Here is a 23,099-nt window from a genome sequence, read left to right on the forward strand (position 1 = left end):
AGGTGACTTTTGTTCCTCTGGACGGGAAGCACACGGGGACAGCGACCACCACCAGCACGCGCGTGGGTTGAATGTTCCTTGCCCTTCCCTGTGCGTTTGCGTGTGCATTTCGGAGGGTTTTTCACCGGGATGCAATGCAATTCGGTGGGGAGTCAACTCTCACCCCCTCAGCATTCCTCACGGTCACACCCTGATTAAACCTTTGCACGCGATATAATTCCTCGGCAGAATTTGACGATGGCTATTCACGTTGCTGTCATGCATAATAGTAGCGTTTTCTGAACCATACCAGGTACTCCTAGTTAGTAGCCTTTTCGTCCAGAATGACTAGGCAGCCTAGCCCTAGACTTGGTTTGGACTTCTTCACAGACACGGGGAAATATCAAATATCTGGTTCAGAAAACTCTCCAAATTCCAGCGTGTTCGGATGTAACGTGAGACTCGGATGCTGCGGATTCGCCCTGAAGAATGTTAGGCCATGTTTAGTTACTCCCAACTTCCAACTTTGACACTATGCAAAAAGAAGATTCCCCATCACATCAAACTTGCGGTACATGCATGGAGTACTAAATGTAGATGAAATTAAAAACTAATTGCACAGTTTTGTTGTACTTTGCGAGACGAATCTTTTGAGCCTAATTAGTCAATATTTGGATAATAATTCACAAATACAAACGAAACGCTACAGTGTGCTACAGTGCTGTAACAGTAATTTGGCACCTCCCAAATTCCCCAACTAAACAAGGCCTTAGCCCAAGCCATGGACGAGCGACCATCCACATCGAAAACCTGGGATTTGGGAAAAGAAGAGGTCAAATGGAGAAGAGGTGTGGAAAAACCGATGCGCTGCCAATCGCAAAGAGTTCGTCGACAGACGGAGATGGCACCGAAACGAAACGAGGCCTAGCAAACTACAGGCGCTCCCAACCACGACCCCCCACTAGGATCCACTGGCAGCGACAAGGCGGTCGCCATTCCCGGCCTGCCCATCCCCAACTCCTCCAGTTCCAAAAAAAGAAGAAAAAGAAAGAAAAACAAGTCCTCCGTGCGGAGCAGAGGAATTATTAGCCAATCGAGTCAAAGCTAATCGATCGCCACCAAACTCCATCGCCGATGCTAATTTCCTCCGGAAATAAATGCGGATCGGGCCAGATCGCGGGTACAATTTTCTAGCGTTTTCCTTTATTTTTTGCAAAGAAGAAGGAAAAAAACATGCCTGCTCTACATGGGGATTATAGTTTGTCGGGGCGTCTCCATTATCATTTTGTCAGCATCGGTTCCGGCTTAATTAATTACGAGATTGCCGGCACTGGATTTAGCAGCGTGTGGTCGACGAGTCCAAATCCACGCAGTGTGGTGGGCTGGTGGCGGAGGTTAACATGGCTGGCTGGCTGGGCTTAACTTGAGGCAGCGTACAAATTACGGAGACCAATCTCCGGTCCATCCAATGGCCGAGCTACGTGTGTACAGACGCAGCACAAAAAGGCATGGAAAATGCTACTACCAGTAGTGATGGTGTTAACCCCGGCTCGGTCTACGCGTCCGTGTCCCTGTCCGACGTGGCCCTGTCGGCTGAGCTGGAAGGACAGCTCAAGCCATGACTCTCCACTAAACTTCACCGCTGGCGACGACGTAGGACGACGAGCAAAACATGTGGAGGAACTCGGTCCTGGGCGTGTGCTTTGCTCGATCCGATCTCGTGCCGTGCCGACCGGCAACAGGAGTGGGCGAGGGAGGTGGGGGGAAAAAAAAAGTAAAAAGGCGGGCAGGGGCAGCGATGATATGGTAGTACGCTAATCAAGGGACCAGACGGATTAATCAACAAACCATCCATCCAATTAATTGATTAATTAATCAATCCATCCGGCTGGATTCCTTGGATGCAGCAGTGCAGGAGCAGTAGCGCCTGGTGGTGGTGGTAGGCTAGGCGGCAGGTTAGGTCTTCACGTCAGGGTACGATAAACTAAACAAATCCTGGAGGGAGGAGGAGTAATTATCGTCGCTAATGACCCGGTAATGATGACGGCGACGAGACCGGCTGCGCTGCGAGGCAACAGGAGACAGCGCCCTCCTCCTCCTCCTCGCAACCTAGGATTATCGCCGCGGCGTCCATCCATGCGCGCGCCCGCGGAGCACGTCAAAGGTGGGGGCCCGGGCGCCACACCGCCGCGGGATTAGTTTAATCCACCGCGATGAGGCAGCGGGATTAGCCGATGGGATTAGATTAATCGGCTGATCGGGGTGTGGTGGAGATGCCGAGACGATGCTGCTGCCGCTGCTGCTGTCACTGTTGCCTTTGCGATTAGTTTATTGGGAGGCCCCCGGCGACGGGAACAGGAGCGCCCCCCCGCCCCGCGTGCCGTCCGATGCCGCGACACCGCCGCGCCTGCCCCCCTCGCCCCCGGCGCGCCAACCCCGTCGCCGTCAGCCGCGGCCGGCCCGAGCCCAAAAACCCCCCTCCGCCACTTTCTGTTCCTTTCACACCGCAATTATTGGCCCCTCTTTCTTCCTTTCTTTCGTCGGGACGGACATCCAAATCCTTCCATCCTGATTAAACTACTAAACCCTCGCGATGAGGTTGTTAATCTCTCTGGCTCTCTGCGCTGTTGCGTTGGTGATGGTGTGCTCGCACGCGAGCTGAGCTGCCTTTTCCTTTGGCCTCCCCACTTTATTATGCGCTAATAATATTCAGAACCAGAAAGAAAGAAGGGAAGAAAAAGCGCTGGCCACGTATCATTTGTCGCCATTGCTCGCTGATAGAGTAATTTGCAGGCATAAAGCTGTGCGTGTTTATCTTCTTCTTCTTCTCTAAACACTGGGCCCCACCAGCCTAGATTAGGGGAACAGTACCATCACCAAGTTGAGGGTGGACGCCCTCGTTAATGCCCCCATTTATGCCATCAGCGTAGGTGAGCTCCGGCGCCCCCTCTTTTCGCCCCGGAAAAAGAAATCTGCGCGTACGTGTAGGACGTTGGTTGGCTGCCAGGGCAGGGACAGGGGTTTTCTATTGATTTCCGTTTAGGGGCTTCCTCTGCCTTGCCTTTTATGGGCCGCGATAAAATACTCTTGACCTTGCTTAACACTTCCAGTTCAAGCTCTGCTTTGCTTCGCCGAAAATCCAACCCCCCCTTCCTTTTTTATTTCTTGGGTACCTGCATCCATCGCTTGCCGGAATTCCACACCTGGGCGTGGAAAAGAAAACCATGGCTGAACTAACCCATCGTAGTGTGGAAAAGAGAGGCTTATCACATTAGCTGCTAGTCCATTCGTGGGATAAAAATGCAACGAAAGGGAGTGCCACTGGTCGCAAAAATAGAACGGCTAAGACCTCTCAAGTCTTTCCTGTCCATTTCCGCCACCGAAAAATATCTCGTATTTTTCAGAAAAAGAGTAATATTAATGTGGACTAATAATTGGAAGTGTGACGTGTCAGTTGGACTTCAACACGTTAATTCTCTGCAAACACATTCAACAATTGCCCGTCACTTTAGGATTTGCCACCACGATCAAACAAAAAAACCAAAACAGCAGTGCAATTCCAGGAACCATTCATGTTTACTGTACTGTTAATTCCACGTCTAGCCTGCTGGCATACTACTCGTAATGTTTAGCAGTAAGACACGCCATTAACGAGGCCTTCTTGCTAGTACGAGTCACGACTCACGCGTGGACCTGAAAAGCCACACGGAAATGAATGGCAGCCAGCGCTTCATGTTCGTTGCGGTGAATTTTTCGGTATCAAAAAACAACCTCGGCCATTTTTCTTATGAAAAAAGAAAACCTCGGCCATGTTCACATTTTATTCGGAGGAAAAAAAAGAAAAAGAACAGCATAGCAGGGCGGTGCAGTGCAGCAGAGAGAGAGAGGGCACTGTTGTGGCGTAGGTGTCCATTCTCCAATGAATTGCGCCCCCTATAAAGCCGTGTGCGTCCGTAGGTGTGGTGGTGAGGTGCGCGGCAGCGGCCGTCGTCAGTGCTCTGCTGCACAGCACTGCACCCACCAGCCAGCCCCCCCCCCAACCCATCGCTCGCTGCTGCAGGCCGGTAAAAGACCAGACAGCCCCGCACACGCAAGCACAGGCCCGGACCCACCAGACGAACCGGGCCGAGCCGGCCGCCCGGACCGAACCGGTGGTCCTCGCTGAGAACGAGAAGGGCGTGAGGGGAAGGAAAGCCAACGCGGTCGGTCGGGTCACCACCGGCTCTCGGCTTTCTTTTTGTCCGAACGCCACCGCGCCTGCCTTGCACTGCCCGCCTCCCTCTCCCTCTCTCTCCTCTTGTTCCTATCTCTCTCTAGGATTGAGGAGGGGGCTCGTGGGTGTGTCTCTCTCTACTCCCTACAAAGAGACCACACCAAATCCCCCTACCCCATCTCCTTCCTCCCCCCCACAAAAACATTTCTCCCCCTTCGACTGCTGCTGCCGCTGCCTCCCCCTTTCCGCCTGCCTTCCCCTTTCCCTCCCCACCTCCCTCCTTCTAGGGTTTCCCCCGCCGCCGCCGCCGCCGCCACCCGATCCGAGGCAGATGCCGCCCGCCATCATGGCGCCGCCGCCGACGCCCCAGGCACCGTCGAACTCAGGTACGCGCGCCGCTCCGGCGGCCAGATCCGGTCAGCTTCGGCGGGCTGCTGGGTTTTTCTCTCCCTTCCGCTCGCCGGCTCTCCCGGCTGGGCTACCCGTGCTCTCGTGCTCATGGGTGGCTGTGTTCCGGCAGGGGATCCGCTGTACCCGGAGCTCTGGCGCGCCTGCGCCGGCCCGCTCGTCACCGTCCCGCGCCCCGGTGACCTCGTCTTCTACTTCCCGCAGGGACACATCGAGCAGGTACCTTCTCCAGCTACAACCGCTTCCCCTGCTTCCGCTGGACCTGGTTTCCTCTGTTCCTGGCGCTGATTTTGTGCTGCTTGGGGTCTTTTCAGGTGGAGGCGTCCATGAACCAGGTCGCCGGAAACCAGATGCGACTCTACGATCTGCCCTCCAAGCTGCTCTGCCGCGTGCTCAACGTCGAGCTCAAGGTTCCTCCTCTTCCCGCTGTGCCCCCCCCCCCCCCCAAATTTTGCTGCCAATTCGCGTCTCTTTTCTCTGCGGCCAGCAATTTCAGTCTTGATGCTTACGAGCTTTCCCAATTTTAACAGGCGGAGACGGATACCGACGAGGTCTACGCACAGATCATGCTGATGCCAGAGCCCGAGGTAGTCTATTGACTCCAGAGGGTTCATTTTGGGCGTGTATTTGGGGATTTTTTTTCCGGTATGAGCAGATGCTTACTTGCGCGCTGCTCGCTCGTGCAGCAGAACGAGGTAGCGGCTGAGAAGGCGAGTTCTGGGTCTGCCGCCACGCCGAGGCCAGCAGTCAGGTCCTTCTGCAAGACTCTCACCGCGTCCGACACCAGCACACACGGTGGCTTCTCTGTGCTGCGCCGCCACGCTGACGAGTGCCTCCCTCCCCTGGTGTGTGTTCTCCATCCCTTGTGGATTTTCTACTAATAATAGAACAGAGACGCATGTACTTCTGCTTAAGATGTCCGTCTTCGGGTGAGCTTATCTCCTTTGTTTTGTCGGCAGGATATGACCCAGTCGCCTCCCACACAGGAGCTTGTGGCGAAGGATCTGCATGGCATGGAGTGGCGCTTCCGCCACATCTTTCGTGGTAAGTTGTGTTCCTCTCTTCCCTGGGATTTATTGCATCCTTTTCACTGGTCGTCTATGCTTTGGGTTTGTTCGATCTGTTGCACCATTACTGTAATTGTCTTGTGCGATGCCGATTTGGGCAGTAATTGTAATTTATCATAGCCAAATTTTCACTATGATATATTGCATCTGTCTACTGAAAACCTTGTTTATGTACTTGATGTGGATCATTGATGGGTTTATGCAAAATCGTCAGGGCAACCTAGGAGGCATCTCCTTCAGAGTGGCTGGAGTGTGTTTGTTAGTTCTAAAAGGCTTGTTGCTGGCGACGCCTTCATTTTCCTCAGGTCTGTTGATGTTCCCTGCCCACCAAGCATGATAGCAATTTCCGAATCCAGTGCTAAGTTTCTGTTGTGCCTTCTGCAGAGGAGAAAATGGTGAACTTCGAGTTGGTGTTAGGCGGGCTATGAGGCAGCTGTCGAACATACCTTCTTCAGTCATATCTAGCCAAAGCATGCACCTCGGAGTCCTTGCAACTGCTTGGCATGCCATCAACACTAAATCCATGTTCACTGTGTACTACAAACCTCGGTATGTTGAAATGTCTGCAAAAAAGCCGATTACATTTTTGAGACAAATATACTGATTTGTCTTGGTTATCTTGCATGAGATTGTGACCTGCAATCTGTTCTAACTAAAGATAGTGTACCCTGTGTCTGATCTCTAAATACCAATGTTAGGACGAGCCCCTCAGAGTTCATCATACCATATGATCAGTATATGGAGTCATTAAAAAACAATTATTCTATTGGGATGAGATTTAGGATGCGGTTTGAAGGTGAAGAGGCACCAGAGCAGAGGTAATTATCTTATTGGCCTTCTGTACTCGCCTTGTTTCTTGTCACCTCGTCGCAGCATTCTCTCTGGTGGTTATTTGCCGTTACTCAAAGTAATTATTGTGATATATCGTTATCTTGTCCTGTAGGTTTACTGGTACTATAGTTGGTTGTGAAAATCTTGACCCACTATGGCCTGATTCAAGTTGGAGATACTTGAAGGTAACTGCTTGTTTAATGTTTACTACTGCCATTATGATCGAAAATTTTGTGCTTATGGAGGATTGGTTTTTTTATTATTATTGTAGGTGCGTTGGGATGAGCCTTCAACTATCCCACGTCCAGAAAGGGTCTCTCCTTGGAAGATAGAGCCTGCCTCATCACCTCCTGTCAATCCCCTTCCAGTTTCTTCTAGAGTCAAGAGACCTAGACAAAATGCTCCCCAGCCTTCACCTGAATCATCTGTTCTTACAAAAGAAGGCAAGTTTGAGATCATTTCAGTTTCAAGCGTAAGGGTGATGAAAAATACAACCTTGCTAATGCTGTTCAAATTATCTGTGCAATTTGCAGGTGCATCTAAGGTTGATATTGGTTCTGCTCAAACACAACATCAAAACTCGGTCTTGCAAGGTCAAGAGCAGATGACCTTGAGAAACAACATGAATGAAAGTACCGACTCTGATGCCACTGTTCAGAAACCTATGATGTGGTCCCCATCACCCAATGGGAAAACCCACACTAGTTTTCAGCAGAGACCCTCTATGGATAATTGGATGCCATTGGGAAGGCGTGAAACTGATTTCAAGGACAACCGTTCTGCATTCAAGGATGCCCGTACATCCTCTCAATCATTTGGAGATACCCAGGGGTTCTTTATGCAAACTTTTGATGACAATCAGCACCGTCTTTCTTTCAACAATCAGTTTCAAGATCAAGGCTCAGCTCATCGCTTTGCGGACCCATACTTCTTTATGCCTCAGCAACCTTCTCTGACTGTTGAATCAAGCACAAGGACGCAAACAGCAAACAACGAGTTGCGATTCTGGAGCGATCAGAATACGGTCTATGGTAACACAACTGATCAGCAGGGTTTCAGATATGGACAGAATCCATCAAATTGGTTGAATCAGCCATTCCCCCTGGTTGAACAGCCACGAGTTGTCAGACCTCACGCATCGGTTGCTCCATTTGATTTAGAGAAGACAAGAGAAGGCAGCGGGTTTAAGATTTTTGGGTTCAAAGTTGATACCGCGAGTGCATCTCCTATTCAGTTGAGCTCTCCGATGTCTGCAATGCGGGAGCATGTGGTACAAACTCAACCATCAGCATCGGTGAATGAATTGCAACCCGTGCAAACTGAATGCTTGCCTGAGGGGTCTGTAAGCACAGCTGGAACATCAACTGAGAATGAGAAAAGCATTCAGCAAGCTACACAAAGTTCAAAAGATATTCAAAGCAAGTCCCAGGGTGCTTCAACAAGGAGTTGCACGAAGGTACCGTTGTTTTACCTGTTCATGGACATAACTTGTCTGTACTTATGTTATCCTGTCTGTGCAAATGAATAGGAATGTCCTAGCAGTTATTGGCACATTCATTTATCGAAGCAAAATCGATTTATAGCCTTGTTTAGGTAGTGAGTATTGCTCAAGAATTGTTTAAATCCTAGGGATTTGGATCCTGAACCTCCCTTATCCAAACAGACCACTTGACTGTCCCTTAACTGAAAATTGTTCTTTTGGCTGACACTAATAAAACCAGACAGTGATTGCTTGATGTGCCTCCTAGGTTGCCTAATTTTAGGTTTGTCCATGTGATATAAGCTTCAATGGTTTTGTGGTTACATTAGTGCTGCTGATTGTTATTATTTGGGGGGGGGAAAGACAGCACTTAAACGTGATCTGCTTGATGATACATAGATCCTTTCCTGTTCTGCATGGATTTATTTTGGTGTTCATTTATGTTTTCATGATTAAATAATGGATTATTCAGTCCCGTGTAGAGTGCCTTGTTTTTACTTTTTACAGATTACAACATTGCATATTTGTAGTGCCTACATTTTTCTGGAGGTCTATCCTCTTCAATTTACGCTTCTCTTTCAACATTCTCCAGGTTCATAAGCAAGGAGTTGCACTTGGCAGATCTGTGGACCTCTCAAAGTTCAGTGACTATGATGAGCTCAAAGCAGAACTAGACAAAATGTTTGAATTTGAGGGTGAATTGGTATCTGCTAACAAGAACTGGCAGATTGTTTATACCGACAATGAGGGTGATATGATGCTTGTGGGAGATGACCCGTGGGAGTATGTCCTTATCTTAGTGCTCGCTCGATAAGTGTATGAGCTTTCATTCCAATATTGACACAGTGCATTATTTTATTGAGCAGAGAGTTCTGCAGCATAGTGCGCAAGATCTACATTTACACGAAGGAGGAGGTCCAGAAGATGAACTCAAAATCATCTGCCCCAAGAAAGGAGGAACCTCCAGCTGCTGGTGAAGTATGTGCAGCCACAAATGAGTAGGGCTTGTCTGCCTGCAGCAAGCATTTTAGATAACTAGGTAAGTCCACCAAATTGGTCCTTAGTATTTTGTTCTGTATAATTTATGGAAAATGAGTTTTTAAATAAACTAAAGAAACATCTATATGGAAAGAAAGATGGCATGTTACGTAAGCAAAGCTAAAGTTTAGGGATGGTAATATTAATATCTGTAAATGCATTGTAATATTCAGCATGCAGTAGGCTTTTGTCACATGGTGCTGCTGTTTGCCATGATAAGCTGCACCGAAGGGGACTAATCTTCCTGCTATCGCTTTTTGGCATGTGTATGTAGGTTGTGTGAAGGAAGCTGACGATGCATGAAGAGGAACTTGCATTGTGCCGGGTCCCAGCCAAGTAACACCTCAAATCTTTTGCTTGTCTGTTGCAGCCCATCCCATCCCATCCCATCCGTCTGGGTTTAGTAGGGAAGTGTAGACCTGTCAATTTACTTCTCCGCGGTTTGCTCTTGGCAGAAAGTTGAAGGGCCGAGGTTCTTATTGTTATTTTTATTGCTGATTTGCCTCTCTCACCCTTTTGGATGTAAATATTTATCTACCCAGTCCAGTAGTAGCAAGCAGTAGCAGTACCTTTGTATTAACCAGCTATTCGCGGCTTTTTAATCCCTGTAAGCTAGCTCTGTAGCGTGAGATAAATGACAAACACTGGTATATGTATGTCTGATCTTCTCGCTGAATGTATTATAGTAAGAGAGTTAATAGAGGACCCCAGGCACCTCCCCTTGCTGCCCTCAGATGCTTTATTGGTGTAAACAAATTCATGTCGCTTGCAATCCCTGTGATGGCGACGGTGACCTAAAGGCAAGGCACACCCTCTATTTTTGTCATGCATGATTGGCGATGGGAATGCCGGAGCGAGCGGCAATTGTCTGGCGGGGCCCTTCTCCTCCTTATCTCCTTCTCCCTGCCGGGTGATGCAACGCGATTGCGCAGAGCAAGGCAAGTCGAGCTGGGACTCTTGAGTTGTGGACACGAATCCTTGTCCGCTTTTGGTGTGTTTTGGTAATGAGGGAGACCACGGAAGCGTTGGTGGTGCCGAGCAATTCCAGGGAAAGTGAGCCGGGACATCCAACCAACCAACCAACGGAAGGGTGTGGTTGACGGACGCTGATCCTGCCTGCCTGCCTCCCCCAGTGCTGCGCCGTTGGCCCCTTGCCTCCCCTCCCCGTGGAAAAAAACAGCGTGCGGCGAGGCAGGTGGGCACTGGGCAGGTCGTGAAAGGCCTAGTGTATTTCTTTCCTTCCCCACTTGGCGCCATCAGTATCTTGTTTGACCCGTCCACGTAGTTGCTTCCCCGGCTTGCAATTACAGTGGCAGTTGCGCTGGCTCGGACTCGAAGGAAGCGTGCGTGCACCGGCGCCGCCTCGGCCGGTCAACATGGTTTTGCCTCCGATCCGGCGAGGACACCGGAACACGAGCGTACACAGCCGTGTAAAGTGACCTCGCTTTTGCGATGTGCGCGAGGCCGGATGGGGTCGAAACGTGGCGAGGCGATGAGATTCGCTGCACCCGGTCTCGTGCGCTGCCTGCCTCCTGCCTCCATCTCCATGGGTCCGGCGCGGGAACGTGCCAATCCTTCCTACGAGCGCCGGTCAGTCACTGCTGCGGCGGCCGCTGTCGTGGCTGTCGTGGCACCGCCTGCTCCCACCATGGCCTACCACGGATGCAGCAGCAGTGGAGTGCGCCACGCCCAAGCCGGGTCGAAGCTTTGACTAGGTGCTGGGCCCCGGCCGGTCGAATTTCCTTTTCCTTTTTTTTGGCAAAAAAAGAAGGAATTAAAGACGTCGATCTCGATCCTCATCTACGAGCAGTTTGACTGGATCTGGACACGGCGGGTGACGACGGGGCGGCGATCTGGTAGGGTTCGCGCTCGGTTCTCCCTGTCGAGGACGCAGGGGGAATCATCATGGCCTCGCGTACCGGCGCTACTGCCCCCCCGGCGGCCCGGCCAGCCTCCGCCTGCGTTCTGCCTGTTGCAGCAGCAGGCAGCAGAGGTCAGATTGCACTGAAGCGAGATGCAGTAGCAGCAGTACAACGGGATGACGAAACTGACATGCCGGGCCCACCGTGCAGTCGAGGGCCCCACTCCGAGGCGCATTTATACCGTATTCATTACGCCGTGGGCTGCTGTGCTACTGACCTGCTGAGTGCTGACTACTGTAGTAGCGTCGTCCTCAGCGGCTGGGACTACTTCAAACTGCAGCGGCAGCTATCACTGACTAGTTTGGGCGGTTGGATGGATCCGCGTCGTCGTTTGGTACAGCAGCAGTGCAGAGGCAAGCGAGCCCAGCAGCCCAGCCCACCAAGAGAGAGGCAGGTGGGGCCGCCGCGCGCTGCACCGCACCGGGCTGGGGCCCAACCAATGACGCGGACGGGAAATGGATCTTGGCAGGCCGCAGGCCAGTCCAAGCGCGTGGCGACAAGGCCGGCTTTACTCGTGGCCGCAGCGCCTGGGCCCCAGCCTCCGCCTACCTCAGCACGCCCACGCCTCGTCGTCTCTGACAGTCTGACCTCGTTTTTCTCACGCTACGGGGCTGTTTGATAAAGGTGTTAGACTTTAATCTTATCACGTTCGGATAGTAATTAGAACTAAACACGAACTAATTATAAAACTAGTTGTAGAACCTCTAAACTAATTCACGAGATGAATCTATCAAGCCTACATAATTTATCATTAGCAAATGATTACTGTAGTATCACATTTTCAAATTGTGAACTAATTAAGTCTAATGGATTCATCTCACGAATTAGCCTTTATCTGTGTAATTAATTTTATAATTAGACTATGTTTAGGAGCCGTTTGGTTCCCGAGGCTAAACTTTAGCCCGTGTCACATCGAATGTTTAGATATTAGGAGTATTAAATATAGACTATTTACAAAATCCATTACACAGATGGAGGCTAAACATCGAGACGAATCTATTAAGCCTAATTAGTCCATGATTTGACCAGTGCTGCTACAGTAACCATTTGCTAATGATGGATTAATTAGGCTTAATAGATTTGTCTCGCCGTTTAGCCTCCATCTGTGTAATTAATTTTATAATTAACTCATATTTAGTTCTGCTAATTAGCCTTCGAATATTCGATGTGACACGGACTAAACTTTAACTCCAGGAACCGAATACCCTCTTAATACTCCCCTCTTAATCCTCCTAATTAGTTTGTAAACATCCGATGTGATTTAGCCTCCTCAGTCGAACACCCCTTGCGTCGACGTCGGAGCAGCAGAAATGGTGTGCTCGGACTCGCCCGGTCTTCGTCTTCCCGTATGGTCTGAGTATGCAGGCCGGGCGCGGGCACCGACGCTTCCGTTGAAAAACACACCAGCATTGGGTTTACCGATCGACGCTGTAGCGAAGTGAATGCTCGTAGTAGCTACTCCGGCCAGCTCCGGCCGGCCCGCCGCCGCGTCCTGGGGAGACGCCGACGGGGAACGTCCAGGAACCCGTGTCAGCGCTGCATCTTTGACGTGGTTGCACTGCACGCAGGAGACGACCAGACCGGCAGTCGTTTTCGTGGAACACGCAAAACAACACGACCCCTCCAACTGTCAAGACACCGTGTTTACTCTCGCTGGTGGTGTCGTCCTCTGGTCTACAGACTACAGGTCTAGTACGCGCACGTACGTGTGATCACAGCTGGCACAGTAGCACTCTTGTAGACTGTAGACCTGTAGTAGCGAACCCAGCCACAGCTTGACCGGATCATACTCGCTCTCGCTCGTACTTGCATAGTTCATACATGCTCCACATCCTTGCCATTATAGCGAAGCCATGGCGAGTACACACTGTGTTCATTGATGTGTGCACAACTGTGCATTCAAATGCTGTTCAACTGCTCATTGTTATCTCTCTCAAAAACATCCATTCAGTGTTCATGCACAAGCGGTGTTCGTTGTGTTCACCCGAGTTGGGAACAATAAAAAGCCATGTCTTTTTTCAGCCATTCAGTGGGAAGCAGACTGACAAATTAAATACACAATGCTGTTCACGCAAAGCGGATTAAGCCACTGATGATGGAGATAGATGACAAGGTGGAGCTGATGCTGGATAACATGCTGGAGACGGCGACCTGTATCGGTCAACCCACCAGCAGGTTCTCCGTTTCAACTTGTGTGAGAACATCCTCGTCCTCGAAGAATGCCTGATGGAGGGCTTTGATGCAGGCCTTCGCCTCGCTGTCATGAACTATCAGCGACATGTTAACCTGCGCAGGATGAAGGCATGGGTAACGTTGGAGCCAGATCATGCATACATGAGGCACTCAGTTTCGTTTGCTATGATAACTCTGGGTACAGCGAATTAGTACCTTGGATGCCCCTTGTGAGATCATCTGAATATTGACACCGCATTTCCTCAGCACCTGGAAGGTCTGAAGATTTATAAGATGGTTAGCGTGTGGTTCGCATATCAAAAGAGCAAAGACAGGAAAATCTAGAAACATTTCTGTTCAAAATGTGCAAAGTACTGTACCTTTTCTAGTATAAGAGATGATCGTTTCACGTTTCCGATGAGCGAAATTATTGCCCTCTGCTGAAGTAGATGAACAATTGCTATTTTCTCAAGCTCTTCGACTACATTGTCAAGTTCCTACAAGATTGGTAACAATATTGAAGCACAGAGAATTAGTAACAGATATAGTGTCAAACTCATGTACTTCTACTTGCTAATTTTCCTTATGACCGAATGAAATTCAGTAAGAGTACAACTAGTTGTCATTAGGCATTCAGATAGAAGCACTTGCCTGCTGAATAAGTTCCCTACTCCAGATCTTTGATGGATCAAGTGACACAGAAATGCTAACTTCACTAGTGGCAACACAATCCACAGATATGCCTAGATCTTCAAATATAGAAAATACCTGCTCAAGCTCATACATACAGAGATAAGAATACAATGAAATATAAGTAAACAAAATGGCTCAGTGGTCAACGTACCCTTGCCAGAAAACCAAACTGACCAAGCATCCGAGTGCTCACTATGTCCAACATAGTGACATTTGACTTCAGCACTATACTAGTAAGTACAACCTAATAGTGAAAAAGAGGGGGGGGCAAAATCAATGCCACGAGAGCCAAAACACATGTTGTGAGAATACACCTTGAATATTCTGACACACACCTTATCCATCTCTCTTTGTTTAGTGATAAGGGTGCCTGGAGCTTTAGGGTTGTATGAATTCTTAACCCTAACTGGTATATCACCTTCTCTAGCAGGTCTCATTGATTGTGGATGCAAAACCTGCATCGGAGCGGAACAATCCATTGTAATGAATCTAAGTTATATTGAGTAAAGGAGTATCTAAGGCTGACATCGTGAGCTTCATCTACAATTCATTATGATTACAAATGCAAATGCCCACCAACACACCATATTTCGGATAAACAACAGAGGGCATTCAGTTTATCTTCTGAACTCTTAATAATGCACTAAAGAGTGTAGGTATAAAATGCGTTTGGCAGTGTTTGATTTTTCAAAAGCGTGCAACTGAACGATGTATTTATTCATTGTGTTGAGAAGGATGTTACATATAATACATAAAGTCCTGAAAAACTGCAACGAACATGAATTATCTTGTGCCTACCATCATTGTAATCTAGTTAAGAATACTCTTCTTGAACAATCTTAGACACTCAAAATATTTTTTTAGAAAGAATCAGTAGTGCTCAAAATGAATTATCAATTGCCATTGCCAGGTATAATCACAATTCCACTTTAGAATCTTCTTTAACAATCTTAGATACATAAACATTTCTTGGAAAAAAAAGTTTCTGATCTTCGCTCAAAATGAATGCATACCTGGGCACCAAAATAAGCAAGTTCTGTAGCCTCTTCAAATGTTAAGTACGGAACAGTCTTTGCATGTGGGTAGATATTTGGATCACAAGTGAGTACACCATCAACATCCTTCCATACCTATCATAGGCACAGTCTGCTTTCAGACCAAACATGCAGTGAATGGGGATAAGCAACAATTTTCTTGAAAGTACATGCTAGCTTAATTATTAGCATGAATCAAATGTTGGCTCAACATTTTGTCGTTAGAAAGAAAAATATGGTTTATTTGATATCTATTCAGACTTAACATAGACCTGAATTTCTCTCAGTCCCAAGGCTTTACCAATGGTTGTAGCAGTCAAGTCACTACCACCTCGGCCTAAAGTAGTAACAGCTCCTGATTTCCAGCCCTGCAAGTGCAAGTGATGGAAGTTGTGATAGATAATAAGTTGCTTCGTTAATGAATAGATTGTTTGTGATGAGATACCTTCCCAAGGAATCCAGTTACTACGGGTATTGCTGGATCCCGTATCCAGTCTCCATGAAGTCTCTTAGCAACAGCAGGATAAGTTGCTTCCAAGACATCAGCGTTACCGAAATCGTCTGTTGTTATGAAACCAATATCAAATGCGTCATACTGCACAAGAGTTTGAAAATAGAATTAGCCAACATGAGTTTACATCAGGGCATAACGCTGAAGAAGTTGGATACATATGGATATACATAGGGGGTTTTCAGCCTGTCTGGTTAAATTTATGGGTCCCTGTATCAAAGTGAGACATCTGAGAAAGGAAAATCAAGCAACAACCTATCTTCAAATTACAATGTTCAGTTCAGATTGTAATCAAGCACTTGATTGTATGTTTATGGCAATTCCGAATCAGTCACACAAGTGTACATTTCCAGCAACAATGAAGCATAGTCCCAAGCAGGTTGGGCTAGTCTAGAGATTTAAACCAACAAGTTTACATTTCTAAATATCATAAAAATAATCAAAGAATCTTTTCCACCAATGAAAGAAATCAATGAACGAATCAGTATTGAAATGTGAAATTTCTGCAGAATACTAGTGGAATGCAACTAACAAAATGAGCTGAGACTTGAGAACATGAAATGATTAAGCAGTAAAAGATTCAGTGACTAATCAAATTTTCAGGGTATCCCACAATAGGAGAGGAATATTACAACAAATTCATGAAGGTTGGTGCACTCGTAACCTGAGAAGAACACTGATTTAAGGTGATTGAAGGAAATGTCAAGCAGTACCTGCCGTGCTTTGACACCAATTTTGTTCAAATAAGCAGCAAAGATCCGTGTGGACATGCATTCTCCAAATGAAACAAGGTAGTCTCTGGTTCGAAGTGTCAGCTCTTTCATCATTGCGATACCTTTCAAGAGTTGCTCCAGTTCATCCAGCATGTCTAGAAGTTCAGAGTGCAGCAAAAGGTAATTTTGTTATGTAAAGGTCAGAAAATCCAGAAGAAAAGGTTATTAATGTTGTAACCTTTACCATGTATTTCGGATCTTGGCAGTCCAAGTTCATCAACAGTTCTGGATTGACAGTAAACAGACTAACATCAATTGAAATTGTTGCAAGTATTCCAATAGTAAACCGTCCGAAAAGTAAGCATACTTAATATGCAGGTCTTTGATTGTGTTCCACTCTTCGATTTCAGAAACATGGATCACTCCACAACCCACTGCCTTCTCTCCAGCCTAAAAAAAACGCATATACTGCACTTGAGTGTATCCATTAAACAATGCCCAAAATGTCCTAGGAGTAGTTAACCCTGTTCTCGAGGATCTATGCAACAATGCAAGAGTCAATCCTGTATAAAGGTTCAGTATAGTTAACTGTACCTTTGTTTATAGTTATTGTTGATGGGAAAAGAGACTATTTAGCATCTACAAAGGCCTACAGATCCATTATTAGTCGCAAGGAAAATAATCACTGATAAAGATGAAAACTTTACTTTAGGTGATTGATGAAGATTCTTCTTGATGCATTCAACCAGTGAATTATGCAGCCAAAGGGAATATTAAACTTTTGGTAAAGCAAAGAAAGATTGCAGAGCTAGAGCCTAATGTGGAATCAATCAAAAGCAGGGAGATGCGATCAGTACGAGGAGCAGGAGGTTGGTGGTTTTCCCCATTGCAGAGAGGACGACGACGGGGCGCTCCTCGGGGAACGCCAGGATGAGGTCGGCAACCTCCTCCATCCTCGCGGCCGACGACACCGAGGATCCCCCGAACTTCATCACCACGCTCAACTGATCCCCCAATTCCGCCCCGGGCCCTCCAAGGACGGGAGCCCCGAGGACGCTGTCCCCGCTGCCAAACTTGGCCCGACGGCGGGTGGAGTCGGCAACCACCATTGACAATCCTCGGGCACCGAGGGGCCCGGTTCGATTACCGAAGCGCGCCAATCCTCGGACATGCCCGGCGCTCGCCGGAGGTGCCGACGGAGCGAGGCGGCGCGGCGCTGCTGCCGATCGCACTGAGGTCGCCATTTCTTAGCACCTTCTATACACTGCCAGGCTGTCAGCAGCCGAGATTAGGGACCCCCGCGAGAAGGCGGGTTTTTGTGTTTACGTGTTAAGGCCATCAAGACGGAAACCGAGTCGTAAGCTATGGAATCCATTTCTGGACTATTTCAGGACCATATAGGAACTTAAGAAATTACAATAGATAAGTTTTTATTTTTATAAAAAGTTCAAATAGTTGTGATGGTGGTGTTAATGGGGTGTCGCTAGTACAGTTGCGTCATGCCGACGTGTAGTGCAAGTGCAAGATAACAAAAGGAAAATAGTAAAAGGAAGGGGATGATCGGGTAAAATGTGGTACGTATATGGATAACTCAAGTATTACTCACCTATATAGATTTTTAGAGATAAATATGTCATACCTTGTATCATATTTCAAAAACGAGAAAATTGCTAGTTTAGGGAAAAGTACATTTATGTTATCTAATATACGGTTTCATATATTGACATGTAATTTTGAGGTGACTTATATTTAACAAACAACCCATACAATGGATTGTCTTCTAAGTTGTCTGATAAAACTATATAATTTCTTGATTTGTGCATACGAGTAAAGAAATATTATGAGTTGCATGGCAACAACTACTTGTACAATAGTGAAGTTGTCTTGTGGTCCTGAAATTTAGCTTATGAGGTAGTTGTTTCGCGAAACAACGACCTCTTTCTCCCACCTTGCTCTTTCTCCTCCACACCAATTGCATGAGACGAACTATGAGATCGCTTATGTGTAACAATGTACTTGCTTGAAGAAAATAATCAATCTTTGTATAGACAAAGTGACACCCCAAATCACAATATCCATAAAAAGTTTCTCTTCTGCTGGACTGGAGTTTTGATTTTGGCCAGTTTCATATCTCGAGCGTTGATCTGCGATCACAGAGGTCAAACTACATGTTATATCAGACATTTTAATGGGAATATTGATTATCACACCTAACCCCGCTAGATTGGACAAATGTGTTTAAAGTTAGAGCCGTTAGCCCTGCAGCTGCACTGCAGATCTCGCAGTGGTCTAGGAGGGACATGGCTCAAGGCAAGAACTGCATCCTGCAGGTAGGAGGCAGGCAGGGATCACGGAATCAGAGCAGTGACGCAACCAATCCCATTCCCAACAAATCCTTCACTATTTATCAGCTATCAGCCGATTCATCTAGTAGCCTCACACTCCCAGTCTTCACATGGGGCAGGATTCATTCAACAGGCAGGCTTCACTGACTGCAAAACAGTTAGCATAAATACTACCAAGAACCCAGAGGATTCAATTCATTTGGATCAAGGACCATATCCCAGCTTGCCTGCCACACTGCCAGTGACAATCATTGCTGGAGTCTATGTGCATCATCTCTGACCGACATGGCACTGAATCTGATTATATCTCATCACCATTCACCAGATTGTTTAACACACGACATAGATTCTATTACATCACAGTACCAAAGAGAAAATTCGACATTAAACGAAAGAGAATCCATAGTTACATCATCACTTCATATCCCTAGATGGCGAGCATCATCTCATCTCTTGACCAAGAAACCGATGAACAGCACAGCTTAACTTCCGAATCGAAGCACTTTGTTTTCAGACCAGCTACATTGCGTTTTGAAGACCAGCAGTGTGCAGCAGCACCGCCTTAATTTCTTCAGGCACGAGTCCAGGACCATCCCCGCATTGCTGGAGCAGACAACAGAGATATGAAGAGGGCGAGTAACGTTGGGTTTGGTTGAATTGAATCCATAAGAAGCAGAAATGGTTATGATGTGGTGAGCACAGACCTCAGCTCGGAAGACATCCATTGCAAACCCATTGAAGCAGCTGATGACTGCCTGCTCGATGTCGAGACCCAGGCCGTCCAGAGCTGTCATTGTGGACAGCAGGATGCCTGGCCTACGCGCGCAGAACATGTGGATATTGACTGCATGCCCTTCCCTCATCCTGACTTCAACCTGAGGCCAACAAGATTGGTGTATCTCATTCAGTATCATGCACAATTCTCAAAAAAGAAGTAAAGGATGAAGAACCTGCACAAATAACGTACTGGTACTAATATGAACTGTAAAACATTCAGTATATGAATGTTGAGCATAAAACAGACTTAGGTTGTGACTCCCAACTTAGAATTAGTTCATAATCAAACTAACCGTGGCTTGCTGCCCATTAGGGCTAGGGAATGCGGCTGGGCAAAGCTCCTCTTTGACATGTCCAGGAAATGTTTGCAATGTGGGCGTCGACGGATGGAAGCTAGCTGATGTTGGCCCAACAACCGAAGAGCTTGGAGCAGACTCAATTTCATTGTGAAGATCGTTGATCCTCTGCAGGAGTTCCTTCAAATACTCAATTGCATCACCAAGGATGGAAGCCCTATCCATCTGTCACATGAGAAGAAAACTGTTGATGAGCTAATCAACTACTATATCGTTAAACATGAATGAGCTGTCCTGCTGCATTAAAAATGTGTTACTTGTAAATGGCGTTGCATTGATACACTGCAACTTGTCATGTATCTTAATAGTTGTACTTGAAGTCTTCTTTTATTGTTCAAAACAATCTTGATCATTGGGATGAACTAGAAAAATAAGTTGATTACAATCAAACATGTACCATCATGGTTAAATTTCCAAGTGCACATATTGTTTAGGATAAAACAGCAATACGTAGAAAAAAAGCCCGCAAAACCGAGAATCATCATTAACAGAAATCAGAAAGAAAGAAAAACAAACAATTCATTATCTCACAAGCTATGGGTTGATGGATCGCTTTCAGCGACATGTCGTGCATGGGACTGTGTTAACCTTGCATCAATGAATCTGGGCATGTCTCAGAACTGAAGGCCCCAATAAGTAAGAATTAAACAATACGGGAAAACATTTCAAGTACGTAACTGAAATTACCATGGGTGGACAGTAAACCAATCATCAAGGAAATGAAAAGTAACAGTAATTCCATTTGGTGCTCAAAATTACATGATAAAAATTTACAGTCTAACATAAGGAGTAATCAAAAGCATACATATATACTTCTGTATATGATTTACCATGAAAGAAAGAAGACCGCTTTCAACGTATGAAGGCGCTATCCGCTGCTAGCTAAAGCAATGAACATAGGCACATATAGCTACTAGGCGTGCCATAGATCTACCAAAGAGAGTAGCTTTTGGATCTAAACATAGACAATTCAAGAATTCATCGCCAAAATTCACACATAGTAAAGTGACATGATCGTAATAAAATCCTACCATAATGCTAGAACACCACCATTATCACAAACATCAGTGTAAGGATAAACTAAAACATGCAGCACAGATGGGAAGCGATAGATACAAGAGACGAATATGGAGAGGCCACGGTGGATCACCTTGCTGATCTTGGGCACCACCGAGCGCAGCATGTAGAGGCGGTCATTGAGCTTCTTCCGGCGGCGGCGCTCCGCCATGAGGTTCTTGGCCGGCAGCCCCTTCTTGTTCTTGCCCCTCCCGCTGCCGCCGCCACCGCCACCTCCACCCGTGGCCGCGCCCGCAGCATTCTCCATGGAGGCTGAGATGGCCATGGATGACGCGTCGACGCTGTGCTCGATCTCCTCGTCGTCGTCCCAGTCCATCCCGCCGTGGACGAAGGCCGGGGCCGCCGCCGGCGCCAAGAACCCACCTTTCTGCACCTGCTGGTGCTCCGCCTGCGCCGGCGGGGGCGCGGCGAGGAACTGCCCGGCGTCGTCGAAGGGGTTGTTGGAGGTGAAGTCGTGGAAGGCAGGCAGCGCGGAGCCGCCGCCACCGCCGGGGGTGGAGGAGGAGGGCGGGGCGAAGGCGCCGTGGAGGTCGAAGAGCGCCGCGGGGTCCATGGAGAGGAGCAGCGAGGCGGGCGTCGGCGTGGAGAGGGCGTCCCTGGGGAAGGGGAAGAGCGGGAAGGAGCCGGAGGCCATCCCGTCCGACGAGAGGTAGGCCCAGTCCCCGGCCGCCCCTCCCCCTCCCTCGATCTCGTCCAGCTTCCCCGGCGCCGAGTTGTCCATGGCTACCGCCACGCCCCTCCTCCGCTCCTTGTCGATCGGTCTCCTCACTAATTATCCTTCTCTTCTGCGGCTCAGTAGTGGCAACTCTCTCTCTCTCTCTCTCTTTCTCTCTTCTCTCCGCCCAGAGCGCCGAAGCCTTGGTTGCCCTCTTATAGGGGGAGGAGAGAGAGGGATGTAGAGAGAGAAAGGAGTTAGAGACTAGAGAGAGAGAGCCGTTTTCTTTTTTAGAGAGAGAGCCGTTTTCTTTTTTAGAGAGAGAGGAGAGAAGAAGAGAGACGTTTGTGTGCAAGCCTTGCTTCGTTCACCCATGCAAGGTCCATTTGTTTGGTTGCTGCATGGCTCTTGTGTCACGTTACAAAATTACAAATCTTGGCACAATTTTGTTCCCTTCTCACCACCTTTCAAAAAAGCCAGCCGGATCAAATTACCTCCAATCCAAGAAGAAAAAGCTTAATAGAATTTCTTGGAACGAACACCACAATTCACAGTTTGGTGGCTAGGATGTAATGACGTGCCATGCCAATGTTGCAACAAAAACCGTTGCAGCGACTAGTTGCCGATCGATGTGATTTGGACTCGGTAGTGATGTGGAATCCATGGATGATTTACCAAAGCTGACAATATGGATCAAAGCAAAACAAAGTTTGCAGCTTGGAAGGAAGGAAGTGTTCAGCTTGGAAGGAAGGAAGCGTTCGGCGGCCGCCAGACGACATGTGTAGGGTCGGTCAGGCGTCACTGTCGGTTTCCACTAGTTTCTTTGGCAGTACCATTGTAGTCTGCATGCCAAAAGGCTGCTCTGATCTGTTGCTCGGCTTTGGAGGGTTCTGCCAAAATGCCGCTACCGGGTCGCTTAAGTGAATCGATCCGGTTTATTTTTGATAGAAATGAACTTTTTTCAAGTTTCAATACTCTCATCTCTGTCACAGAATGGTGTACCGCATTTAGAACTTTGAAAGATCATGTGTCAGGGTGAGTTTGTTATGTTCCTCCTATATTCAATCTCTAGAACATGATTTTATGGGTTTAGACCTAAATATCTAACGTCTAATTTTTCCCCTCCCACTGATTTCTTTTGCTGGACCATAGACAATGTGGCCTTGCCCTCCTCCTCCAGTCTTCCTCCACTCACCTTCACATTCTTATCATCTCGAACGCATTGGTAGCTCAAGCGATAAAGTGACCCTTACAAGAGGAGACTTATTGTACATCTGTAAATCGTGGACCTATTAATGCTATCTCGTAAACTAGTTATTTATTGTCATATTTGTTGCAGTTACATCATGTTGCAAACGCTTCAAAAAGCGATATATCTGAAGATGGATTGCCGAGCTGTATAGATCGAAAACTGTTGACCTACGTAGATAGCGTAAATAACGGACCTACAAGTGCGTGTTGGTATCGTAAAATCCGACATAATAAACAATCAACCAATAGGAATCTACATTTTGCAGTTGCCTCCGCAAATCATGCGGGCACGTGCGGTTTGCACTGATGTTGCTTGGATCATCCAACTCATATTTTTCACTTACTATATGCTTCCCACATGCCACGCGTGTATGCACACATATTCAATTTCTCATGCCCTTGATTTGCTAAACTTTCTAGTCATACAGATGCTTATATGCTTATATGCACGCACACATATTCACCGTCACGTGTATTATATTCCTAGTATCTAGTTTCTTTTATAAGATATATTTTTGCATGTAGCTTCTATGTTGCGCGTTTAATTGTACAAGATTTGCTTCACACATGCGCTTGT

General features: G+C 47.3%; 3 protein-coding genes across 4 annotated transcripts; 1 reads left to right on the forward strand and 2 right to left on the reverse strand.

Moving 5' to 3' along the window:
* The first annotated feature begins 4,311 nt into the window (after positions 1–4,311).
* On the forward strand, positions 4,312–9,749 carry LOC101758683 (auxin response factor 4). 2 transcript variants are annotated; one of them, XM_004971090.4, is made up of 15 exons: positions 4,312–4,578; positions 4,713–4,819; positions 4,915–5,010; positions 5,131–5,187; positions 5,287–5,445; positions 5,560–5,644; positions 5,882–5,972; positions 6,052–6,216; positions 6,366–6,485; positions 6,611–6,683; positions 6,770–6,941; positions 7,032–7,954; positions 8,571–8,761; positions 8,845–9,017; positions 9,291–9,749. In XM_004971090.4, the coding sequence occupies exons 1-14, from the start codon at positions 4,524–4,526 to the stop codon at positions 8,978–8,980; spliced, it is 2,430 nt and encodes an 809-aa protein (XP_004971147.1). In that variant the 5' UTR covers positions 4,312–4,523; the 3' UTR covers positions 8,981–9,017; positions 9,291–9,749. The 2 variants fall into 2 exon arrangements, with proteins under 2 accessions (XP_004971147.1, XP_004971148.1); XM_004971091.4 differs by having other exon boundaries at positions 5,290–5,445.
* A 3,043-nt stretch (positions 9,750–12,792) lies between these two features.
* LOC101759358 (aspartokinase 1, chloroplastic) lies at positions 12,793–17,352 on the reverse strand. Its single transcript, XM_004971092.3, has 13 exons — positions 16,919–17,352; positions 16,429–16,511; positions 16,306–16,346; positions 16,062–16,216; positions 15,283–15,432; positions 15,110–15,205; positions 14,817–14,933; positions 14,139–14,258; positions 13,955–14,047; positions 13,762–13,878; positions 13,491–13,607; positions 13,327–13,389; positions 12,793–13,224 (listed from the first exon to the last, which is right to left on the reverse strand). The coding sequence occupies exons 1-13, from the start codon at positions 17,303–17,305 to the stop codon at positions 13,099–13,101; spliced, it is 1,665 nt and encodes a 554-aa protein (XP_004971149.1). The 5' UTR covers positions 17,306–17,352; the 3' UTR covers positions 12,793–13,098.
* A 1,309-nt stretch (positions 17,353–18,661) lies between these two features.
* On the reverse strand, positions 18,662–21,469 carry LOC101759762 (transcription factor ICE1). The gene is made up of 4 exons (XM_004971094.2): positions 20,690–21,469; positions 19,477–19,704; positions 19,111–19,281; positions 18,662–19,009 (listed from the first exon to the last, which is right to left on the reverse strand). The coding sequence occupies exons 1-4, from the start codon at positions 21,335–21,337 to the stop codon at positions 18,926–18,928; spliced, it is 1,131 nt and encodes a 376-aa protein (XP_004971151.1). The 5' UTR covers positions 21,338–21,469; the 3' UTR covers positions 18,662–18,925.
* Between the last annotated feature and the right edge of the window lie 1,630 nt (positions 21,470–23,099).

This window comes from Setaria italica, chromosome V, assembly GCF_000263155.2.
Source record: "Setaria italica strain Yugu1 chromosome V, Setaria_italica_v2.0, whole genome shotgun sequence".
NCBI classification, from domain to species: domain Eukaryota; kingdom Viridiplantae; phylum Streptophyta; class Magnoliopsida; order Poales; family Poaceae; genus Setaria; species Setaria italica.